Source organism: Acomys minous (assembly GCF_964271855.1).
Source record: "Acomys minous genome assembly, chromosome: 13".
NCBI classification, from domain to species: domain Eukaryota; kingdom Metazoa; phylum Chordata; class Mammalia; order Rodentia; family Muridae; genus Acomys; species Acomys minous.
The window spans coordinates 105,545,575-105,568,696 of NC_140495.1; the positions used below are offsets into that span (position 1 = coordinate 105,545,575).

Genomic DNA, 23,122 nt, shown 5'->3' on the forward strand with positions numbered 1-23,122 from the left:
TCTGCCTGCCTCTGCCTTCCGAGTGCTGGGATTAATGGCTTGCACCCCCACTGCCCAGCTCAGATCCTCGTTCTTGCAAGGCAAGCCTTTAACTGACTGTGCTGTCTCCCCAGCCTCCTCCTCCTCCTCTTGTTATTATTACTATTATATCTTGTTTTTTGGTCTTTTGAGACAGGGTTTCTTTACATCCTTGGCTGTCCTACACTCCCTTTGTAGACCAGGCTCTCAAACTCACAGAAATCCACCTGCTTCTGCCTCCCCAGTGCTGGGGTTAAAGGTGTCCATCACCATATCTGGCTAAGACAGGGTTTCTTTGTGTAACAGCCCTCAGTGTCCTGGAACTTGCTCTGAAGACCAGGCTATGCTGCCACCACCACCTGGTTGGTTATTTCTGTTATGAGCTAAGCAACCACAACTATTTTGTTATATCAACAGCAAGTGGGCTCACTCACACAGGGTGTGGCCACAGGCCAGGTTGTTAGAGGAGGGGATCTTTAGCTGAGGGGGAACCCAGAGGAAAAAGAGATAGAGTGGGCAGTAGGGATCTTTTTGTGAGGGGACCATGATTGGCAGTGCTGCTGTTTCCTCTGGGTTGCACATGCCCTTGCTACTCAGACCAGAGCAGCTGTAAGTTCCCACAGGAGATCCTCACAAGATCTGGACTGTTAGCATTTCCTCCTGGAGGGGGGCATGAGGCTCATGAGGCCCTTCCTCAAGATTACAGAAGAGGTAAACAATTTATTAGGGGTGAGAATCTTGAGTGGGACAGAATCCTCCATGTGACACGGGAGTCGCTGGTGGTCTGGCTGCCTGTTGGGTGTGTAGAGGACTTTGCAGTAGCGTCGATGCCTTCTAGTCAATCTTGCTCCTGTGAACAAGCAAAAACAAATCCCTTGATGCAGCAAACTGAACTTGGATGTGTGCAGAGTTCCTGAAAAGACGCTGTGTCTGCAGAGGCTGATTGACTCGTTACAACTGCAGTGATGTAGGGAGGCGGGCCTGTTGCAGGCCCAGAGTCACTTACAGTTATCTTGGGATAGTGTTAGCCCCTAAACAGCCATTTCTTTTACCCCTCTGAGTATCACCTAACATACTGACAAATAGATTAAAACCTTGGAATGTATTAACTTAACCAAACCCTTCTTCTCCACCAATCAAAGGGCTAAGAGACTTTGTTCTGTTACTGTAGAAACTTCATGAAACTGAGTCCATATTGGAACTTGGAACCGAAATCTGTGCTTTGGTTTTTTTTTTTTTATGTACTTATTTTACGCATATCAATGTTCTATCTGCACGCACACTTACAAGACAGAAGGCGGCACCAGATATCGTAGATGGTTGTGAGCCACCATGTGGTTGCTGGGAATTGAACTCAAGACCTCTGGAAGAGCAGCCAGTGCTCTTAACCGCTGAGCCATCTCTCCAACCCAAAATCTGTGCTCTTAAGATGTGGTTGGTCAGAATAAACTATCTGTTATTCCCCTTGCGGTGAAAGTTGTGGTAGTTTTTTTTTTTTAATCTAGTTTGTTTTCAAGACAGAGTTTCTCTGTGTAGACTTGACACGCTCTGTAGACCAGGCTGACCTGGAACTCAGAGACCTGCTTGCCTCTACCTCTCAAGTGCTCGGGTTAAAGGCGTGTGCCACCGCACCCGGCTAGGATTTCATTTTTTATTCTTTTACCTTCGCTAGGATGTGTTGGGTGGGTGGGGCAGATAACCATCTTTTTAGGAGATGCCTTGGAGGTCCACATCCAACCTGTAAGAGACTACAGCATTCTGGACCTTGAGAGTCACTGATATGGATGGAAGGAATCTTTTGGAGGTTTGGACAGGCACACTGTTAGATAAACACGTTTGACACTTGGGGTCCAAGGCGTCTTCCTCCTACATGGAGGAGGGTAAGTAACACATTTCCAGCGACCTCTGCCTTGACCAAACTGAGACAGTTCGGTCTCCTACTCACATAGGGCCACATATTGGGCCTGGCCATCTAGTACTGACCGCACTCAGCAGCTTTTTACCACTACCCGCTGGGTACCAGGCTCTGTCCAAGAGGAACCACCTAGCCTGACTGGCCGAAAAGCCAATCAATACGAAAAGCACGTGGGGGCTCCACAGCATTAGCACCCTTGAAGCACTCAGTTCAAAGGAGACTACTCCCTGTGCGCATGCTCCAGGCCCGCATGCGCGGCGCTGAGTGACGTCACTGGCCGGCGCCAGCAGGAAGGGCTGTGCGCTTCACGCGCGTGCGGAGGCCGCGGGTTTGTCCATGGCGAGCTCCGTGGGACTGGCATTGTGCGGCCAGACGCTAGTCGTGCGGGGTGGCAGCCGGTTCCTAGCCTTCTCCACTGCGAGCAGGTAAGAGGCCCGGGCCGCGGACTGCGGGGCCGGACCGCCGCTGTCCCGTGTGAAGCCTCCTCCTGGATTCCCTGTCCTCTTCAACCCCGACCAAGCACCCCACGACCTGCACACCAGGTCCGGGGCACTCTCTCGGTTCAGAGTCGGGTGCTTCCGAAGTCGGCGGCGCCTGCGTGGCGTCGGGAGGGCCGGGTCATGGTGGGTGTCGCGTTGTCCAGGCTTCTGGTCCTTGGCGTTCGATCCTGACCTGCTTGGAACCTCCCTAATGAGAGGCATGCATGTATTCGGGAACGCTGCCGGGTCTCACTGAGGGCAGAACGTGCTTCCTCTCTCCCTGGTCTGCGTCCAGCAACCTGGCTCTAGTTGCTCTTCTGAGTTTTTGGGTTCTTAATACGACACCCCCCAAACCCAGGATGCACGGAGAGTCTGGTGTGGGCATCTTCCTGGAAGCCCCTCACACGACTGGTTTTGCTTTATGTTATTTTTAGTTTTTGGTTTTTCGAGACAGGGTCTCTGCGTTAGCCTTGGCTGTCCTAGACTCGCTTTGTAGACCAGGTTGGCCTCGAACTCAGAGATCCACCTGCCTCTGCCTCCTGAGGGCTGGGGTTAAAGGCGTGCGCCACCACGCCCAGGTGCTTTGTTATTTCTGTCTTTATGTATCCCTAGTGCTAGGTCAAAGGATTCTTAAATCAGTGAGTGTTGAGCAAGTAATTGATTCCCAGAACTTTTGGGAATCATTGGCGGTCCATTTTGGCTTCGTTTTCCTTTTCTCATTTAGTTGTGGTACCTTGGCATTTGAAGATAGACATGCTCCTCGGTTTGTGCCTTTGGGGGAGTGCTAGCGGCCAGCCAAGTTTCAGTATTGGAAAATAACTTTCCTTTCTGCAGTTCAGTGTTTAATTGGAAGTGTCTTTGGTGCAGCCACTTTGTAGGTTGTCAGTAGTACACGATGGTTTAATGTGCCAGAGTCCAGGGTCAGAGCAACAGAAGGGAGTTTAGGGTCTAATAAGGAAAGTAGGTGATTCCTATAGGAGTGCCTGAGGCTCATGGGGGCTTTTTCCCTAGCAGGTGAGACTTCAACTAGGTAAGGAAAACCTCAGCTGTTTTAATTTGGGAGCAAAACCCAGTTGAAAACAATACCAGAGTTGTCGGGCGGTGGTGGCACACGCCTTTAATCCTAGCACTTGGGAGGCAGAGGCAGGCAGATCACTGTGAGTTCAAGGCTAGCCTGGTCTACAAAGTCTAGGCTAGTCAAGGCTACACAGAGAAACCCTGTCTCGAAAAACCAAAAAAAGAAAAAAAAAAAAAAAAAGAAAGAAAAGAAAACAATATCGGAGTCTGGCAGTGGTGGCACACACCTCTAGTCCCAGCACTCAAGAGGCAGAGGCAGGTGGATCTTTCTGAGTTCGAGGCCAGCCTGGTCTACAGAGCGATTCCAGGACAGCCAAGGCTAAACAGAGAAGCCTCCACCACCACAATAAACAACAATAAAACAATATCAAAGGATAATTTCTTAGAGTCAACAGTTTGGTGCCTGAAAGAAGAACACGCTGATTCCAGGCTTGCACCACCACGCCATACTGCACTGGTTTGGAACAGAGCTGTGCTGACTGACTGTGGTGTGTACCATTAGGTGGTTAAGCAGGTGACAGTTCTTGCCTTTTCTCTGTTATGGACAAGACCCATAACTTCACAGCGACGGAATGTTTTTGTTCCAAGAGTGAAGTGAGATCATCCCGTATGTTTGCTAATAATTGCTCACTCCTGTTCCTTCCCTTTAGTGATGAAGGTTGCATCTTCACATATGACTGCAGTGCCACAGAGAAGAAGTCCACGCCAGAAGATAAGGGGTGAGATGTGGCGAAGTGCGCTCGCTTGCTGTTTGAGTGCTGAGCCAGGGCTTGTGCTGCCTCGCTCAAGTCCTAGTTTTTTGTAACCTACTTCAGGGGTTGGGCTAAGTTCCATTTCAGAAAGAAACATGGAAATAACTTTATTTTATTTTTTTATTTTTTTCTAGACAGGGTGTCTCTGTGTAGCCTTGGCTGTCCTGGACTCTATTTGTAGACCAGGCTGGCCTTGAACTCACAGAGATCCAAGGGCTGGGATTAAAGGCGTGTGCCACCATGCCTGGCCATGGAAGTAACTTTAAATTTAGGCGTTCAGAATACTTCCCAAGTACTTTTAGTTTCTTTAGTACTCATTTTTTTTTGTTGCTGGCTCCTTAAATTAATAGTGACCATTTCAAATGCCTTGAGGGCAGGTGTGGGACATTGACTAATTGACAAGTACACAGCAGCGTGTGATTGCTTTGTGTGGTGGCTTGGTCTTGTGACTCTATCATTAATATTACTGGTCTCTGCCTCTGGCCTTGGAATCCATGTCCTCGAGGGCTAGGCCTGGGATTGCTGAGAATTCTTTCAGCCTACCCTGGATGTCAACACGTTTGCAGAGACATCTTGTTGAGTTGGGTTTCAAGGCTGGAAAATCAGAGCTGTTCGCTGAACTTCCTCAGGTCCCCTTACCCTGTATTATGCTCTGGGTACACGAACTGCTTAACCAAGCATTTTCTACCTGTGTTAGGACGGACAGACCTGGAGACTCAGCTGAGGCCTAATTGTCTTCCTCTCTGGCCCTGCCCTTCTTTCAGGGAGGACGGACAGCCCGCAGACAAGGGGAGTGACACGATTCTGGCGTCCACCTTCTCCAAGTCTGGCAGCCATTTTGCTTTAACTGATGACAGTAAGCGTCTGATTCTTTTCCGTACAAAACCATGGCAATGTCTGAGTGTCAGGTATGAAATGCTACCCCTGCGTCATTGAGATGTCCCATGCACCCCTTATCCTTGCATGTCAGTAGAGCAGTGAGAGTAACCGTTGTCACAAGCAGCTAGTGTGAAGGGCCAGCTGTGTGTGAGACACTGCTTGCCAAGCTTTACTTGTGTTAACTGACTGAATCCTAACAGCAGGAGAGGGTGGCATGGGCCTGCTTTCCCTCACTGGGTGCTGTGGGGCTAAGTAGCCAATTTCAGGCTCTTCAGCTTGGAAATGCAGAAAGGCTCCTGGCTACAGTGTCAGGACTCAGAGGCTGTGGTGCTATGCTTTCCACATTGCTGTGGCCTCATGGCCTGCAGGAGTAGGACTGTTGGCTCACACTGAGAGTGTCAGGGCTTTGGGGAAGTGGAAGTGGGTGCGGCATATGTGAGCTGGGTGAGCAGGCGCATCCTACTGAGTCTGAGGTAGGACGGATGTCTGTCAAGGTACTAGGTGTTGGGTGAGACCAGCACCTGGGCAGGAGTTCAGGTGACTACTCCACTCTCCCAGGAGTTGCATAAACACTCTATACCACTTACTCCTCCTCTCAAACTGTAACTGTCCTTTCTGAAGGCAAGGTGCAGGGAGAGAGATGGGCCCATGGTGTGGGGGCGGGGTTGGTGGTGGTGGTGAAGAGGAGGAGACTGAATCTTTCTCAGTGCCACCTTGTCCTTGTGAATGGAGGTGGGTGTTGCTGTGGTACAATTTTGTTGGCTCTGACAGCCTTCTGATACAGATGCTCTGGGCCTCCTGAATCTCTGATCCTTCTGTGGCATCAGCACATGGAGCAGAGTCAGCCAGGGCCTCATTTGTGCACACCCCACCCCCGCTGGAGTCAGCCAGGGCCTCATTGTGCACACCCCCACCCCAGCTGGAGTCAGCCAGGGCCTCATTGTGCACACCCCTAACCTCGCTGTTGATTGAACTGTGCTTGGCTTTACCCATCAGTTTTCTGTTGCTGTTTCAAAGTACCCAGCAGAAGCAACTCAAGGGAGGGAGGGTTTATTCTGGTTGGTCGCTCGGGATGCCATGGTGACAGGCATGGTGCTAGTAGTGTCAGGATGTGCTGATTGGGACAGGAAAGGCCAACTATTCTCCTAACTGCACAGATCCCTCAAAGCAACTGCTAAACACTGTAGGTTTGTGGGAATGACACGAGTGAATAACAGCCAAAACATGTCTTTGCAAAGTCTGTAAAGCCTGAAGGGGCATCAGGGATGGGTTTTTCTAATAAGTACCGCCTAGGAGTCATGGGTTACAGGAAGTATGGATAGGATTTTATTTTGAGGGAAATAGTTATCTATTTTACCCTGGAAATTTAACAGAAAAAGCTGAGCAATAGAATGGGGTGAGAACAACCAGGCAAGAAGTCCTGCGAAATTGGAAGAATAATTGATGCTGGCTTTTTTTTTTTAAAGTAATTATTTATTTATTATTATGTATACAATGCTCTGCCTTCACATACACCTACAGGCCAGAAGAGGGCATCAGATCACATTATAGATGGTTGTGAGCCACCATGTGGTTGCTGGGAATTGAACTCAGGACTTCTGGAAGAACAGCCAGTGCTCTTATCCTCTGAGCCATCTCTCCAGCCCCTGATTCTAACTTTTTACCGAACAATAAAAGGCATGTTTTAAGCACCATTAGTGCAAGAGTGAAAATATTATGTATAAAAGCTGTAACATTAGGAGCAGAAGAATACGCCAAATGAACCTTGTATAATATTTTATTGGGCAGTTGGAAGAGTGCCCCAGTAGGAAATCCCTGCGTGGGCATCACAATGCCTCAAACCTCACTAGTAGGATCAAACTGATGTAGAAGGCTTGGCGAAAGCCTGCGTTAGCATCCTGTAGAGCCTGTTTCATCTCCTTTGTAATGGTTTAAATCTCCTCTGGCTATTTGGCACCATGGAGCTGAAGAAAGTGGGGTAAGCTATCCTGTGGTAACAGGAAGGCAAGGTCTAACCCATGCCAAGTTCCCCAGAAAGGTCTGCATGGAAGCCAGTGGGGGGGAGGGTGTGGGAAAGGAGAAATGTAGCTTTGGGGCCTAATAGCATAGGAGATAACTGTGTGTCCTCAAAACAAATACAGTTCTTGAGTTTGTGCCTTCTCCAAGCAGTAGAGCTATCCCGGAGCTTGCGCTGTAGGGTTTGTTGCTCAGGGTGATCAATCAAGGTATCATCCATGTAATGGATCACAGAACAGTCACTGGCCACCTTTTTAATAGCCCCCCCCCCAATAAATCTGACAAACAGTAGGGCTATTTCATCCCCTGTGGCAATATCTTTCACTGATAGCTGCTCATAGGTATTTTATTATTAATTCCAGGCACAGAGAAGGCAAATCTTTGTCCTCTGGATATAGAGGAATAGAGAAAAAAACAACCTTTACAATCTATGGTGACAATACAGTATCCACGAGGGACTGCAGCTAATGCAGGGAGGCTGGTCTGGGTAGTCCCCATGTCTGCATAGCAGCATTGGTAGATCTGAGGTCATGAAAGAATCTATCTAAATTTGCTTGACTTCTTTTTTATAACAAAGACAGGAGAATTCCAAGGACTAGTAGAAAGCTCTATATGATCACAGCCAAGTTGTTCTTGGACAAGCTTGAGCAATTCCTAGTGGTTTCTCCCGCTATTGGCTATTGATCCACCCACATAGGCTTATCAGAATTCCATATCAATTTTAGGGGGAATTGGAATCTGGTGATGACTACATCCGTATCTTCCAAGACATTTCCCCAGAGGCTGTTGGGAAGGCCTACCAGCATGGGGGTGTAATTGCCCCTTGATTACCATCATTATCACACCATGGGATTGCCTGAGCTGTTAGCCAAGACTGTATCAGGCTTCCAATGCCCTTCACATGTGGTTTTGGGGCAAAGTTTCCAAAAAGTGGCAACTTCCTCCCTTTTTTTTTTTTTTGAGACAGGGTTTCCCTGTGTAGCCTTGGCTGCTTGGCTGTCCTGGACTCACTCTGTAGACCAGGCTGGCCTCAAACTCGCAGTGATCCACCAGCCTCTGCCTCCCAAGTGCTGGGATTAAAGGCGTATGCCACCACTGCCCAGCCTAACTTCCTTCTTAAACAAGTTCCCTCCACCCTGCTACCAATAATACCACAACATATGTTATCCTCTAATTTCAACAGAAGGCGGGCCTGATGCACACTAACAGGAATTGTCCATAATATTTCCCTGGGTTCCCCCCTTAGTTGAGGGGCTGGGGGTTGCCCTGCTGGAAGTTTGGTAGTTTTGGAGCAGCAGTCTTAGGCCCAATGGAGCCCTTTCTTACCTTTTGGGAAGATTGGAGGGGGCATTTTCCAGTTTTGTCTTGCATCTTATTAGGACATTGATGGACAACATGGTCCGCCCTTACATGTTCAAATTCTGCCTTGCTTTTATCTCCAATGTCCTGTGTTTTTAAGTGTATAACTAGAGTGGCTGCCAAGTTTTCTGTCTGATGAGGGTAGTACCTAAGTCTCCAGTGGCAGTCATCCAGTCTTCCTGTCTCTACTCTGCAGTGGATCAACAGCCTCCTGTTCGAGTACTTTTGTTAAGACATGTGTGGCGGCGTAATGTTGTACCTGCCGATTGACTGCTTCTTGCACTCTATAGACAAAGTCGACAAATTGATCCTTTGGCTTTTGTTTTAACCCACTGAGCGGTCCTGTATAGCACCCTTGGTAGTTTTCTGTGTGGCCTGCATGGCACACAAACGCATCTGAGTGCAGTAGTTTAGGAGGCCTAGCATTTGAGTAGCAGGGGAAGCATAAAATTACCTTCTCCCTGGAGGCTCAGCAGGGATTTGAACATTCTGAGCCAAATTTCCTTGTCTGAGGACTTCTCCCTCATCATCAGTGGAAATCATGCAGATTTCCATTGTAGGAACTGCCCTTTGGATAAGATTGCTCATATAATATTTTTTCAATCCTGGAGTGTTTTTAAAGTGATGGCCGGGGGCTGGAGAAATGGCTCAGAGGTTAAGAGCACTGACTGTCTTCCAGAGGACCTGGGTTCAGTTCCCAGCACCCACATGGCAGCTCACAACTGTCTGTAACTTCAAGATCGAGAAACACAAATGCACACAAAATAAAAATAAATTAGCTGGGCGTGGTGGCACACACCTATAATCCTAGCACTCAGGAGGCAGAGGCAAAGGCAGGTGGATCCCTGTGAGTTGGAGGCCAGCCTGGTCTACAAAGTGAGTCCAGAACAGCCAGGGCCACACAGAGAAACCCTGTCTCGAAAAAACCAAAAAAGAAAAGGAAGAAAAAAAAAAGACTAAAACATTTGACTAAGGAACGGTGCATGCAGCCCATTCTCACTAACTGCTTCTCCGATGTGCTTCCCAAACTCTTTGAGGAGGATTGTCGCCACCCCGGGGCTGGAGAATTACAGACAAGCTTGGGTGGTGAAAAGTCGTCCTTTTTTAGGGTTTAATATAGCCTTGTAGAGGGGCAACATACATGTTGCAGGAGAACTAGAGGGGGATACCCAAGAATCTGTGTGGGAGGCCGTCCCCTCAGCCACATTGGGCATGTCCCTGCAGGGGAGCAGGAAGCCACCACTGTTCCCTCTGAGACCGCACCACTGGGACAGAGTGTGATGGCGGCGGCCATTCTCCCTCAGTCTCACTTTCACCAAGCTGATCCACTAGGGAACTGACTTTTGGTTTGGCTGGGTCCTTATCTATGGCCCCAGCAGTGGTCAGAGTATGCCTGCTCACGACAGTCCTCGGCCTTTTCTGTCTCTCCAGGCTCTGCCACCAACGTCAAAGGTCATGTGACAGCAGATCCCTGAAGGTAGCTAAGAACAGCCATAACTATAGGGGGAAAGTAGGGTGGGAGGTCGTCCTCTAGCTCTTTCTTCTCGGCAAGAGTTGCAGTCCGCTCCCAAGTCTGCCATCCCAGATCTCCCCTACCAGCATCCAAGGACACAGTTTAAGTATCATAGAATTAACATTCTATTAACATAGAATAAACATAAAAGTTAAGTTTTTAATCTGAGAAAGTCACATACTCTGTAGAATACCTTCGGGTATGCTCTGTGTAGCCCTGGCTGTCCTGGACTCGCTTTGTAGACCAGACTGGCCTCCAACTCAACAGTGATTCGCCTGCCTCTGTCTCCCTGAGTGCTGGGATTACAGGCATGTACCACCGCACCTGGCTCCCTTTCAGGATTTTTAACTTATTCTCTTTTCACTGAGAATTTGAGTTACTCATCCTGAGTAAAGAGGTCCACTCATTTGCATTGATTATGGGGTTCCTGTTGTCCCTGCTGTATGGGCACCAGCTGTGAGGATCAGGAATGGGGTGGGGAGGGGAAGAGTACCACACAGAATTCTGGGAATCAGACTCCAGAGAGCAGACTCTAGGTGTGCAGATCTAACGTTATTGTGCAGTGTATAAGCCTTTATACGATTAAAGGGCCAGTCAGACCATCCTATGTTAGCCTCACGTACCAATAGCAATCAATCAGGTTGGTGTAAGTATAAAAAAATGTGATGGGGAGGCAAGGTCACCTCAGGAGACTTTGAAGTCACCTCCCTAGCCTCGGATTAGGAGTCCCTAATAGATCAACATGGTGTGCAATGGCTCGGGACCATTCAAGGGGCAGTAGGAGCCTCTGACACTTCACTTGGCATTCTCTGTGGGGCTTCTCTAGACACTCCTCACACTGACCCTCCTTGATCCTGGGCCCTGCAGCAGGCCAGCAGCACAGCGAGGGAACTCTACAAGGAGACCCAGGTGCCTTCTGGGATGAGGGTATGTGGGAGAATGGGGTGTGGCTTAGAAGGCAGCAGCAGTAGTGCAGGCTGCATAGCATCCTGGGACTGCCGTGGCTGTGGAGCTCCACTGGGTGGGCCCACAGTAGGATTCCTAAAGCCTCTCTGTTGATGGACATTTTTCTCTTACATTTTGCTACTTTAGGAGGCACCTCAGTGGACAAGCGTGTACTGTTTTGCATTTGTGAGTAAGTCTGTAGATGTTTCCAGAGTCAGTTGCTGGTCAGAGGAGCTGTACTTGTCATTTAGCCTGTGGTCACAGAGTACCCTCCAAAGGCGCTGTATCTGTCTCCATGTTCCCCTGCTTTAGAAGTGTCTCTTAGGGCTGCTGTGTGCCTCATGGCGTGTGTAAGGTTTTGCAGATCATCTTCAGCCACTAAGAATTATTTTGAAAATACTATTTTTATTTATGTGTGTGCATCCGCCTGCTTGTCTCTGTGTACACTGAGTGTGTGCCTGACGGGGCCAAAAGAGGATGTTGGATCCCTTGGGACTAGAGTTACAAATGATGGTGAGCTACCTCTTGGGTGTTAGGAACTCGGGTCCTCTGCAAGAGAGCTGTTGTCTTTAACAGTGGAGCCATTCTCCAGTCTGCAGAAGTGTGTGTTTTCTCATCATGTAGCAGTTGAGATCCTTGGTGCCTGGCAGGACCTAAGCAGTGTGGTTCTGAAGGCTGGCCTGGGGCAGTGCCATCTATATGTAAATGGGAGCTTTAGGGCCCAGCAGTGAGGCACTTTGGCAGAGACCAGTGTGTTCCCCGTCCCCTGGAGCCCACCAGAGAGGAGAGTGCTCACTGTTCTGTGGGGCTCTTGACCATAAGCCCTAAGACCAGAAGATTATGGAAGTGCCCAGCACGTGCTGTGACATAGAGTTCATTGGAGTCTGCTGCCTCAGTTCTTGGGGTGATGCCCACCTCCTTTCTTGCTGGTGTTCTGACCTGGGCCCTAACTCCAAGCTTGCACCCACATCAGGTGCCTTCCTGGGGCCTCTATGGCACAGTCTGAGAGGCGCTTGGTGTCTGCCTGGAGCTGAGTCGCAGCAGTGTGGCAGGAATCATACAGGAAGAGAGCTCTGGGAAGATGGGATCCTGGGGTCCTCCTGTGTCGCCTTGACCCCTGCGCAGAGCTTGAGCTTGGGTTTGGCACGGTTGCTCGTTCGACCCATTAGCACAGGCTTGGTTGCTAGGCTGTTCAGGCCATTTGTTTTGATCCATTGGCTCCAGGGCCTAATTGTCTTTCTCCTGTTCTCCACTGTGGAGCACCCACTGCAGCTGCCCTGATGCCTAGAGCAGCAATAGTGCTGCTGCCGAGCCCCTCCCTTTTCTTCTTGTCTCGAGTGGAACACTGTCCTCAAGCTTCAGGTTCTGTTTGAGGCCTGCATGTGGTCAGCTTGGGGCTGTGAGTGTGTGGGTCCTGTTCTGCCCCAGCGACACAAGGGAAGCAGCGAGGCCAGGGCTTCTGTGATGAGGGTACATGCCCTGCGGAGCAGTGTTGGAACATGTGTCCTAGAGGATGGTGGGTGCAGAGGGATATGGTATGTAGCTGCTGGGGACAGGGGTCTGGGTGCCATCCCCTGGTATGGGAGAGGAGTGGACCACTGTAATCAGTGCCACTTAGCTGAGCCAGCTTGCCGGCAGAACTTATCCTGGGACCTAGGCCAAGGACTGCTGTGCATGGGTTGAATTTGATAGACTTAAGTGGTCCCCAACACTGTCTCTGTATCTTTTACTGCGGATTCTGGGTGTCTTGTGGCTGCTCTGTATTGCCTGTGGCCCACACTGTTCTGGGCAGCCTGATCGTAGCTGTGGGCTTCGACTCTAGGCACAGACCCAGAAGCAGAGTCACAGAGGTGGTGGGAGGGGTGGTGGGGCAGCGATGGGGAGGGGAAGTAGGTAGAACGGGGTGGTCCTGCTGGGTGGGGAGACTCCCGGGCTGAGGTCCACATAGCACACATGCATAGCTGGCACTTGTCTCCTTCAGATGAGTAGCAGGTTCAGGGGTAGGAAACAATTTTGCAGCATTTTATTATAAGCTTTTCAAACATACAGCTGTGTTTGGGGCTCCACATTCTGCAATGAAAGAGGCTGACTGCATGTAGAGTAGGTGCTCCCAACCTGCAATAGGGTCATGCCCTATTGGTTCTTCCTAAGTTAGAACTGTTAAGTTGAAAATGGGTTTCCTACCCAAGGCCTGTGGAGCATGCCAGCTTAGACTCGCCTTTCAGTTGCGGTCAGCACCCTGGTCAGCCCACAGCTGAGCAGAGCTGGGGAAGAGAAGGTCTGCTTTACAGTCCCACTGGCTAAAATGAGAGCAGGGCACTAGGAAAGTCAAAGTATTGGAAGTCTAGCTATTTTAAATTGGCTTATGGCTCTGTGGGGGCCTGTGCTGGCTTTAGACACTAAGCAGCTCACCTCTGGTCCTGCAGGACGGTGGTGCGGAGGTGCACTGCCCTGACTTTCACAGCCGCGGAGGATCGAGTCTTGGTGGCTGACAAGTCTGGAGACGTCTACTCCTTCTCGGTGCTGGAGCCTGATGGATGTGGCAGGTTGGAACTGGGGCACCTCTCCATGCTGCTAGATGTGGTATGTGGGGACACAACACTGTCCACTGCCACCAAGGCTCGCAAAGGGTCAGGGACAGAGAGGGGAGGGGCATGGGGATCCCAGAGCAGCAGGAGGTGAAGTGGATGGTCACTGTGCGCTTCTGGCTCACAGTCTGGGCAGTGTAGGGAGGTGGTGCGAGCTACTTGGTCTGTGGTCTCCCCTCTTTTCTGCCATACTCCTGAGAGGACCCCTTCTCACCTCCTACCTACATCTCTGAGGTGGGGTGGAATCAAGGGATGGGTGCAGTGCTTAGCATGACTCTGGCTGCTACCCTACAGTGTGGGGGGATGGGTGGTGTTGGGGTTAGTCTTAGTGTATAGAGGTGTGGCTCTGGCCTTCAGTTAAGCTGAGGAGTGGGAACTTGGCACTGCCAGGGATGCTCCCACTGTCCCCTGCCAGTTGCCATTGCTCTTCCAAGCTGCACTGCAGCTCCCTGAAAAAGGCCTTCAGGGTGGCCTTGAGAAAATCCGAGCATTCTCTTGGTACTCGCAAGGCCACCCAGTGAGTGGCTCTCCTTCTATTGACCTCTGGTGATGTAGGCTGTGAGTCCTGATGACCAGTTCGTGCTCACTGCAGACCGGGATGAGAAGATCCGGGTCAGCTGGGCTGCTGCTCCACACAACATCGAGGCTTTCTGCCTGGGGCACACAGAGTAAGTGCAACCCTGCCCCTCCTCAGGCAGGGAGGGCTGGGTCTATCGGTGTGGGTGGGTTGGAGCAGTGCTAGCTGTTGGTGGACTGGTAGGGCTCCATAAGAGCTACTTAAAGGCTCAGAAGACCCTTCCTGGCCCCTGGCTCACACCCCCTGCCCCTCTCACACCCATGCACACACGCATACGTGTGACAGCTATAGACATCTGGGCCTGGGTGCCTCGTGAAGTTTACTTCCTAGGCTGGTGCTCCTCAGCCCATTTCTACAGTCTTACATGGGAAACTCCTTTCTAGACCCAGGGACCAGAAGCCAGAGCCTGGTGGCTGCAAGTAGTCAGGAGGAGACTATGAGCAACAGTCTGTAGGCCCATGGACTGTTGGGAGTTAAGTGCCTGCCTGGTCTCCGCCTGTGCTCTCCTGTCAGGTGAGCTCTAGTTGTGAGGCACTGTGAAGTGAACTGCTCTTTGGCCAGAGGTTGATTGCAGGGTGCAGCACTTAGTGTGACCACTCAGAGTGGAAAGCACGCTACTGCAACAGTAGAAGTCCGAAGGACTTGTTCAGTTCTGAGCTGCTCTTGGCTTCTGGAGTGGGATGCAGAAGTTGTCCTTGGAGAAGACTGGTGTCAGTCACCTTGCCCCAGCTTAGTGTGACTTCAGGCCCCCAGCCATGTCTTCCATACACTCCTGCCTCACGTGGTGGGTCTTGGGACAGGAATGGTGTTTTCGTGGCAGCTCTTTGCTTCTCTTCCTCTCTTTCTGCTTGATCCTGCCTGCTTCCTTGGAGAATTTCCCTCCACCCTCTTGCAGGAATCTGTCACTTGAATCCACTGACTTAGTATGCGCAGTCCCTGTTGGCCTCTGGGATTACTGCAGGGCCAGAGATGGACCCCTCTGTGGCTTTTAACATGCTGATTCAGTTTAGTTGAGCCTTGTGGAGGCTGGTCCCCATTCTCACCTGCTGAGAACTGGGGCAATTTGGGCCTGTGCCGTGCACACAGGTTATTCCTCTTGCAGGACCTAAGGCTTAGGCCCCCTCAGAGATGGCAGCTGTTGGTCAGAGGTCAGCCGCAGGCCAGGCCTGGTCAGTATTGGTATTGGGGGTGGGGGTGACAGTGTGAGGGGAATCATCTGGACCAGCATGTCCAAGGAACCCTGGGTCTTGTGAGCGATGACTTGAGGTCTAGTAAGAGCTGGGAGAAGGGGCTGGAGAGATGGCTCAGTAGTAGTTAAGAGCACTGTCTGCTCTTCCTGAGGTCCTGAGTTCATTTCCCAGCAAACACATGGTGGCTCACAACCATCTATATTGGAATTTGATGCCCTCTTCTGGCCTGCAGGTGTACATGTGGACAGAGCACACACACAAAAAAAAAACAAAAACCAAAACCATACATACATACATATATACATACATACATACATACATACATACATACATACATACAGAAAAATTTAAAAAGGAGCTGGGAGAAGGGCAGCCTTGTTGCCTGGCAGGTGCTGGAGGTCATGAGCAGGGCCAGGACTACAGGGTAGCTGCGGGGATTTCTGGAGAGCTAGTGTGTGCAGGTGCAGTTGCAAAATGGCCACTGCTGTCCTGTGCAGTTAGAGGTGCAGAGCTAGGCTGCGGTTTGTGGGTTCCATAACGCAGTCTCTGATTGGGATCCTTGTGTTCTTCTGGAACTGCTCAGCAGTATGCCTTTCCTCTTTGCTGCTCTGAGACTCAACACTGACCTTGCACATAGGCTCTTGAGGGAGGCCGTTTGTGGGACAGAGTGAGGTAGCACCCCCACACAGCTGCATGCCCTTCAGTGCTCCAGCAGAACTGGGCCCTGCTACCCTTGGTCCAGATGTAATTAATGTTGGGGACTCAAAAGTGCCCAGCCATATTGTCAGTACCGGTGGATGTGAGTGAGGCATGTTCTGGTGACTGTCCTCCATTCCCCACAGGTTTGTGAGCCGCATCTCTTTCATGCCCAGCCATCCTGAGCTGCTGCTTTCCTCCTCTGGGGTAAGTGCTGTGCTTGCTGGGTAACAGCCAGCGTAGGGCGGTGGTGGCACACTCCTTTAATCCCCAGCACTTGGGAGGCAGAGCCAGGCCTGTCTTGAAAAAACAAAAAATAAAAAACAAACAAAAAACCCAGCCAGCCTCTTGTTCGCAGCCAGGGCTCCAGTCTGTAGTGGGGGCCACTAGGGAGAGCATCTTCCTGGCTCTTAGAGTGGCCCCTTCCTCCAGGGCTGTGTATATAGTTGTGTGCACATGTGTGTTTATCTCCCTGGTCCCAGCACAGCAGGCATTGTAAGTAGACTTTACTTAATAGGGGCCATTTTGGTCCCTTTGCCTGTTGTGCCATGGTCTGGGTGTCTTGATTTGTCTGTCAGCACAGAGGCTTTCCAAGGTGTTCCGTGGCACAATTAGTTAGCTTGTGGTACTTCACAGAGAGATTTTCCTCATATGGGAGCCCTAGATATCAGAGGACTCTCTCCACACCCAGCCATGCTCAGTGTCTTGTGTGTCCCCTCCCCTAGCTTTCCTTGCTTCTGGCCCAGGCCTCTTGAGCCCACATACTGACCCTTCTGTCTATGCACAGGATGGCACCCTGAGACTCTGGGAGTACAGAAGTGGCAGCCAGCTTCAGTGCTGTGACCTGGCCAGCCTGCAGGAGCCTGCACAGCAACCAGGCCACAAGGTAGTAGCTTCATGTTCAACTGGGATACTGGGATGCTCACCAGGTGCCTTCTATTGCTCTGAGGGGGAAGTCATCTGTCAGAATGTTTTGTCGTCAGTGTCTGGCTTCCTCCAGCTTGGGAGACACACAGGATTTCCAGGTCTGCGGATGCCTGATCACCTGATGGGAAACAAATCACATTGTACCTTGTGTGTACACAGGGACTGGCTTACAGGAAGGCCTCCAGGCTACTTGGCCATGAAAAAAATATTGGCAGACAGCCTCCCCTGTGTTTGTCAGTATTGGGGTACCCCAACATTCTCTGTGCTCATGGAGTACCTCTTGACACCTGCTGTACCCACGCTTCCTCTGGCATCAGGAGTGTTCTCAAGCTGCTCAGGTCTTAAAATTGGGTAGCATGGTGCCTGCCTTCTGCCAGGCCAGCCAATGAGCGGCAGGCAGGTGCTTTTTTTTTTTCTGTACTTCATGAAACAGGACAGTTGTGTCTCTGATTACAGCTTCTCTTCCCATATGTCCTCGCTTTCCCATCTATTCTGTCACTTTGGAGGCATATCACAGGCCTGCAGGGAGAGAAACACTTCTGTCACGTGTGAGGGATGCTCCTGTGTCCTCTCTTGCCCTGCTTTGCATTATGAGGGAACCATAGTGCCCGTGCCTTACCTACTGTGCTGAGAAGGATGCGTAGGTGCCCTGGCAACAGTGCCTAGGTAAGCAGCTGCTTTTTCTTGCAGGGGCTGGCCGCATCCAGGATTGCATTCTGGGGACAGGAGAGCTGGGTGGTGCTTCTGTGCGAGTGGTAAGACAAAGGTTTCTCTTTGGTGGCCCATGGCTGTGATTGTATACAATGAAGACACGGGTAGCCATTAACTCTGCTCAAGTTTCTTGGGGGAGGGGGAGGGAGCCCTCTAATCTGTCCCTGCCACATGGTGATGTCCACTGGCTTAAAGGGTAGCAGTGGCACACATGGTGGCAGTTACAGGAGATACCCAGGCCAATTCACCCAGAACCAATCCTGTTAGAATCTGCTGGAGAGTTGGCACCCAAAGGGAGTTGCTGTCCCTGTCAATGCCCAGGCAGTATTTGGTGTTCTGCGTTCTGTCCTGTGATAGCTTGGGCACGCCCTTAGCTCTCCTTCAAATAGAGAATATAGATTTGGAGAGGAGAATCTCTTCAGATCCTGGCCTTCTGTGGCTCTCAGCCTTCCTAATGCTGTGACGTGACCCTTCTAAAATTATTTTTGTTTCCACTTCATAACTGTAATTTTGCCACTGTTAAGAATCATAATGCAAACACCAGTCTATATGTTGGGGTGGGGTAGCTATTTCACTTTGTCTTGTATTGGTTAGTTCTTGCTATAAAAACTAGTTGCCCCAGAACTTAGACAGCAAACTCACACTACCTCCTAGGGATTAGGTGACTCAGGGGCAGGCCTGGTGCTAAGATGCCTTGTGTGGCATTTGCTCTGGGCATGAGGTTGAGGTGGTGACCAGTCTCTCTCTCCTGGAAAGCGTTCCTGTGGTCTTCGTCTTCCAGCTTGATGTCAGCAGACAGCAGTTGGTGTTCAGACAGCAGCTGACTTTCCCTCACCGAGTATGGGATGTCGTGTTTGAAGAGACTCAGGGCCTGTGGGTTCTGCAGGACTGTCGTGACACTCCCCTCGTGCTCTGGAGGCCTGTGGGTGGTCAGTGGCAGGTGAGAGTATGGCGGGGCTGTGGCAGAAGTATTGAAAGTGGTAGCTGTGATTTTCTCACAGCCTTGAACCTCTTCAGCTTGCTCGCATTTCAAGGCAGCTGTGGCTGGAGGCCTCGTGTAGAAGTTGAGTGCTAGTGAGCTTGTCCCTTCCCTGGTTTGGGTACTGGTTCCTGCGCAGGAGGTTAATTTGCCTCAGCTATGGGTCCTAACACCCCATCTCATCCCATACTGCTAAAGCCAGTACTAGGCCTCCTGTGGGTGTGCTCTTCCTGTGTGCAGGCGCTGTGCCAGGGACCTTGCTGAGGACTGAGGGGGTGGAGGGAACAGTGTGAGGCCATCCCTGCAATCCCATGAGGCTCTTGGCCAGCTTCGGCTTCCTGGGCTCAGCTCCTCAGGCTGAAGGCTTTGTACGACTAACCCTAGAGGTAGGGAGCCTGAGCCATGGATGGGCCCTGTCAGGCCTCTGACTGCTATCTCTGGGCTCTGACCTGGCTCAATTGTCACCTGCAGGCTGCTCCTGAAAGTGCTGTGTCCCAGAGACTCTGCACCCATCTCCGTGAGAGCTGGGCCATGCTGGAAGGTGAGAGCTCAGTAAGATCTGAGGTGCAGATAAGACCCAGCGGGAGGTGAACAGGGGTCTCCAGCCAGAGCAGATGCATCCGGTGAACATGCTAACAGGAGGGTGTGCTGCTGAGGATGTGGGCTCAGGGCAGTGACACACAAAGTTCAGCGCTCAGTCTCTGGAGGCTGCAGCTTCCGGGTGTCCACTGTTGAATTTCCTGGCCAAAGAATGGCTACCACCCAGGCAAGACCACCCAGACCCAGTGTTTTATGAAACAGTTACCACTCCAAAAAGAGCTTGCAAGTTCTTAGAAGTTCGGCTTCCTAAACTTTCTTTCAGAGGTGCTTGCACCAACTGTGATCTAACTGCCCTCTAAAGCCTACAGGCTTTCGCCACAAGGCAGTCTAGTGGAGCATTTTCCTTATTTGATGTCCCCCTCTTTCAGAATGACCTAGCTTGTGTCGAGTTGAAGTAAAAGTAGTAGTCAGGACAAGGCGGGGAGAGGGTTGTGTCCTCTGGCCCTGTCTGAATTGCATTAGCAGTCTGGGTCTGTGGCTGGTCACCCTTGGAACTCCTGACTGCGCCACAGGTCAGTCTCGGACCATGTTGCTGCACTTCTCACACTGCCTGGGCCGTGCTCAGTCTGCCTTGTGGAGGGTTACCCGGCGCAGGCTCTGGCCAAAGCCCGACTTCCCTTCTAAGATACTCCATGCACAGATGTGGCATGTGTGGCTAGGGAGAGAACCACGCTAGCCTGTGCATCCTCAGTAGTGTCCTTGGCTGCTGCTCGGGGAACCACACCCTCCTGTAGGTTAGAGTGACATAAGGGCACTCTCTGGCATGCAGTGCTGCCTGTCCTCGGGTGTGCCTCACCAGGGTGAGACTGGCTGAGGGGCTGTCCCAGTAGCTCCTTACCTACCTTAACACTTACTCCAGGAAGTCCTCTGCAGTCTGTCGTGGTGTGGCACGCTCTGACCACCCAGAGCCACACACCCTGCCGAGTCTGGGTTCTGTAGCTCCTGTGGGCTCTGTAGGTTGCCTGCTGTTCACTGGTGTTGACTGACACTGGCTGCTCGCAGGACCCCTGGGTAGGATCCATTCCTGCTCAGCAGATGGTTGGAGGATTCCTGTGTTACTCCCGGTTTAGGGCCTGCAGCCAGCAGATGAGAAGTCCCCAAACCCTTGTCTTTACTTCCCACCTCTCCCCCTTCCCTTCTCCACATTCTGTTGAGCAAGTCCCCAGGTCCTGCCTGAGAACGGATCCCAGGTGGTAGGGTCCCATGAGGCCCCTCAGGGTCGTTGAGGTGTCAGGGAGTTGGAATTCCCAAAGCCCTCCTGTGAGTGGAAATAGCACAGGCCACTGGGCCATGTTCCAAGTCATTTCACCTAGCATGTGTTCTTGTCCTTGTCCTTGTCATAGGCTCTGTTGGCACAGATGATGGCTTCCGCAGCCTTTACAAGGCCACCTTTGACAACATGACCTCTTATCTGAAGAAGAAGGAAGAGAGACTGCAACAGCAGCTGAAGAAGAAACGACAAAGGAGCCCCCTCCCAGGGTCCCCAGAACAGACCAAAAGGGCGTGCCCAGGCCAGTCAGCCCTTAGTTGCTGACAGTGGGCTTGGCAGCAGCTCTTAGCTCTGAGGCCCCATGGGCCGCTCTCTCCCTCCTGTCTGGTTCCTCCATAAAGAGGGAGATTATGGCAGCTCGGTCCCCACCCCTAGCTCAAAGTCTCTGGTCTCCAGGCTCTGCCACCGCCTTTGTCACTGAGCACAGGTTCCTGGGGCTCCTGCTGGCTGCCAGGAAGACATGTGGTGTTAGCTTAGCTAATGATTCTACACACTGTGTGGGAGCACCTTCACATTGAAGGATCCACTCACCGCAGCACCGTGCACGGCCGTCAGTGCCCACAGTGCGGTCTCTGCAGGTCTTCAGGAGGCCTGCCTCCACGGCACTGCTGTGGCTCTCGGGTGGAGCGTCGTATGGCTCACGTGGAGCTGCTTGTTGTTGGGAAGCGGAGACCATTGGTGCTGTTTCTGTTGCTCTGCACTCTTGCAGCCACATGGGAGGAACTCAGTGTGGGCTGAAGACAGCTGCGTGTACATCCCAGGGAAGCAGTCCTTGCTTCCAGGCATATGAGAATGGGACATGGCCAGGGCAGCCTTGTTTTACAGGGGATGTCCGGTGACAGGGCTGTTGCTTTGATATGAACTTTGCATATGCTGCAGAACAGCAGGGAACCAACTGACCACCCAGCATCAATAAAGACCAGTTTTGCACAGCTTTGCTTTCTGGAATGTTTCGCAGCAGCCTCCAACGCTGATCTTAAGCATACACACTGTATACTGTTCAGATCACATGGCTCTTGGTGGTTAGAGAAGGGTGCCACCCAGCTCTGCCTACTTTCCATGCTGTCCCAGACAGCATTGGGAGAAGTGTTCCTGGGCTGGGGAGCTGCTTGGTGAGTAAGCAGCTGCTGTGAAACCAGAAGACGTGAGTCAAGTACCCTCCCATACGTACCTCACACCTGCAACTCTAATACTGGGGCTGCAGACCAAGGCAGCCTAGTTCCCTTTCAGGTCCAGTGAGAGATCCAGTGATCTATGCAGAGCAATAGGGGAAGGCACCCAGTGTCATTCTCTGGCCTCTGTGGGCATGCACACTAGTGTATTCAAGCGTGCAGACAACACACACTAGGAAGTCTTCCTGACTCAACTGTGCCCAAGTGCTTTGTTTCCTCCCTCAAAGTCAGCAGAGAGGGCGGTGTACGTGGAGTAAGGCATGCCCTCCTGTCTAAGAGCTAACCTTGTTCTGCCTCATCAACTGAGGCAGAGATGCTTGGTCCCCAAAGAAATGGATCTGCAAACTGGTCTGTGGCCTGGGTCCAATGATCTAATTAAGATGTTATGGTTCTAAATAGTTGGAAAGAAATCAAAAGAAAAATATTTTACAACTAAGTTCAAGTCTGAGGGTCAAAGAATACAGCTTTGCTGATGGCGTCTGTTCACTCAGCCCCTTTGGCATGTGTGGGCCAGGCAGAGCCTGTGCCTGCAAAGCAGCAGTTCTTTCTATGCCATCATGGCCTGTGGCTTGATGCACAGAACCTTGAGAGAGCCATGTGTTCCTAGACCCAGAGGCACCAGAGCTCCTTGGTGTCTGGCTTATAGGCTCTGAAATAGCCACATAGTGATGGGGAGTCCTGTGTCAAAAAAGATGAGAGTGGGGGATGTAACTTTCCAAGGGTGCCTTCATGATGAGTTTATTCCTATGGCCCTGATGTGTCACAGATCCAAACAGCAGTGAGTGACAGCTGATGGGCCCACCCTAACAACCCCAGTCCCTGGCTCCACTTTGCTCCCTAAAGTCATGACTTTTTCCTACCCCATGGTGACACCATCACATCCCTTGTGGATCCACTTGCAGTTTGTTCCTGAGCCCACTGACCTGAATGAGTGGCCAGTGGAGGTGGCACACGGTGGTGTGGGGTAGAGGGCAGTGCTGGGCTTTCATGTCCTAGCCAGGCTGTAGCGACGGCCACCAGGCTCCTGCCTACCTTCTGGCAATGGGGCCAACCGTTGGCCCTGTTCACTTAAGCATCACTTCAAAGCCAGTAATTGGTCCTACTTTTAGGGTCCTTAATGCCTCTAGGCTGGGTACATAGCTTTATTCTTATGGGCTCCTGCTAAGCTAGGCCATATACTTGCCCTTAAAGTTGTTCCAGAAATTTCTGCTATAATAGACTGAGAGGAGTCCCATTTTAATTGGTACTTCATTTAGTGAGATTTGTGTCTTTGAACTCCTCTGTTTTAGGCCAGTCTGATCTAGGCGGTTGGTGTCATGATTTCAGGGTGTCTTCACCTCTGAAGCAGCACCTGACTTCCTCTTTTGTCGCTAGGGTCAATTTCGTGAGGCTGGCCACAGTGTCTCAGTTACTTTTCACTTGCTGATAAGATACTTCAACCAGGGCAGTTTATAAGGCA

At 51.1% G+C, this 23,122-nt stretch overlaps 1 protein-coding gene across 2 annotated transcripts; it reads left to right on the forward strand.

Moving 5' to 3' along the window:
- The first annotated feature begins 2,185 nt into the window (after positions 1-2,185).
- Positions 2,186-21,423, forward strand: WDR4 (WDR4 tRNA N7-guanosine methyltransferase non-catalytic subunit). 2 transcript variants are annotated; one of them, XM_084755087.1, is made up of 11 exons: positions 2,186-2,358; positions 4,140-4,208; positions 5,006-5,149; positions 13,380-13,536; positions 14,097-14,209; positions 16,151-16,211; positions 16,792-16,890; positions 17,622-17,686; positions 18,399-18,582; positions 19,093-19,162; positions 20,565-21,423. In XM_084755087.1, exons 1-11 carry the CDS (start codon positions 2,270-2,272, stop codon positions 20,753-20,755), a joined length of 1,242 nt encoding a protein of 413 aa, XP_084611213.1. In that variant the 5' UTR covers positions 2,186-2,269; the 3' UTR covers positions 20,756-21,423. The 2 variants fall into 2 exon arrangements, with proteins under 2 accessions (XP_084611213.1, XP_084611214.1); XM_084755088.1 differs by having other exon boundaries at positions 19,093-19,208; positions 20,565-20,729.
- The last annotated feature ends 1,699 nt before the right edge of the window (positions 21,424-23,122 follow it).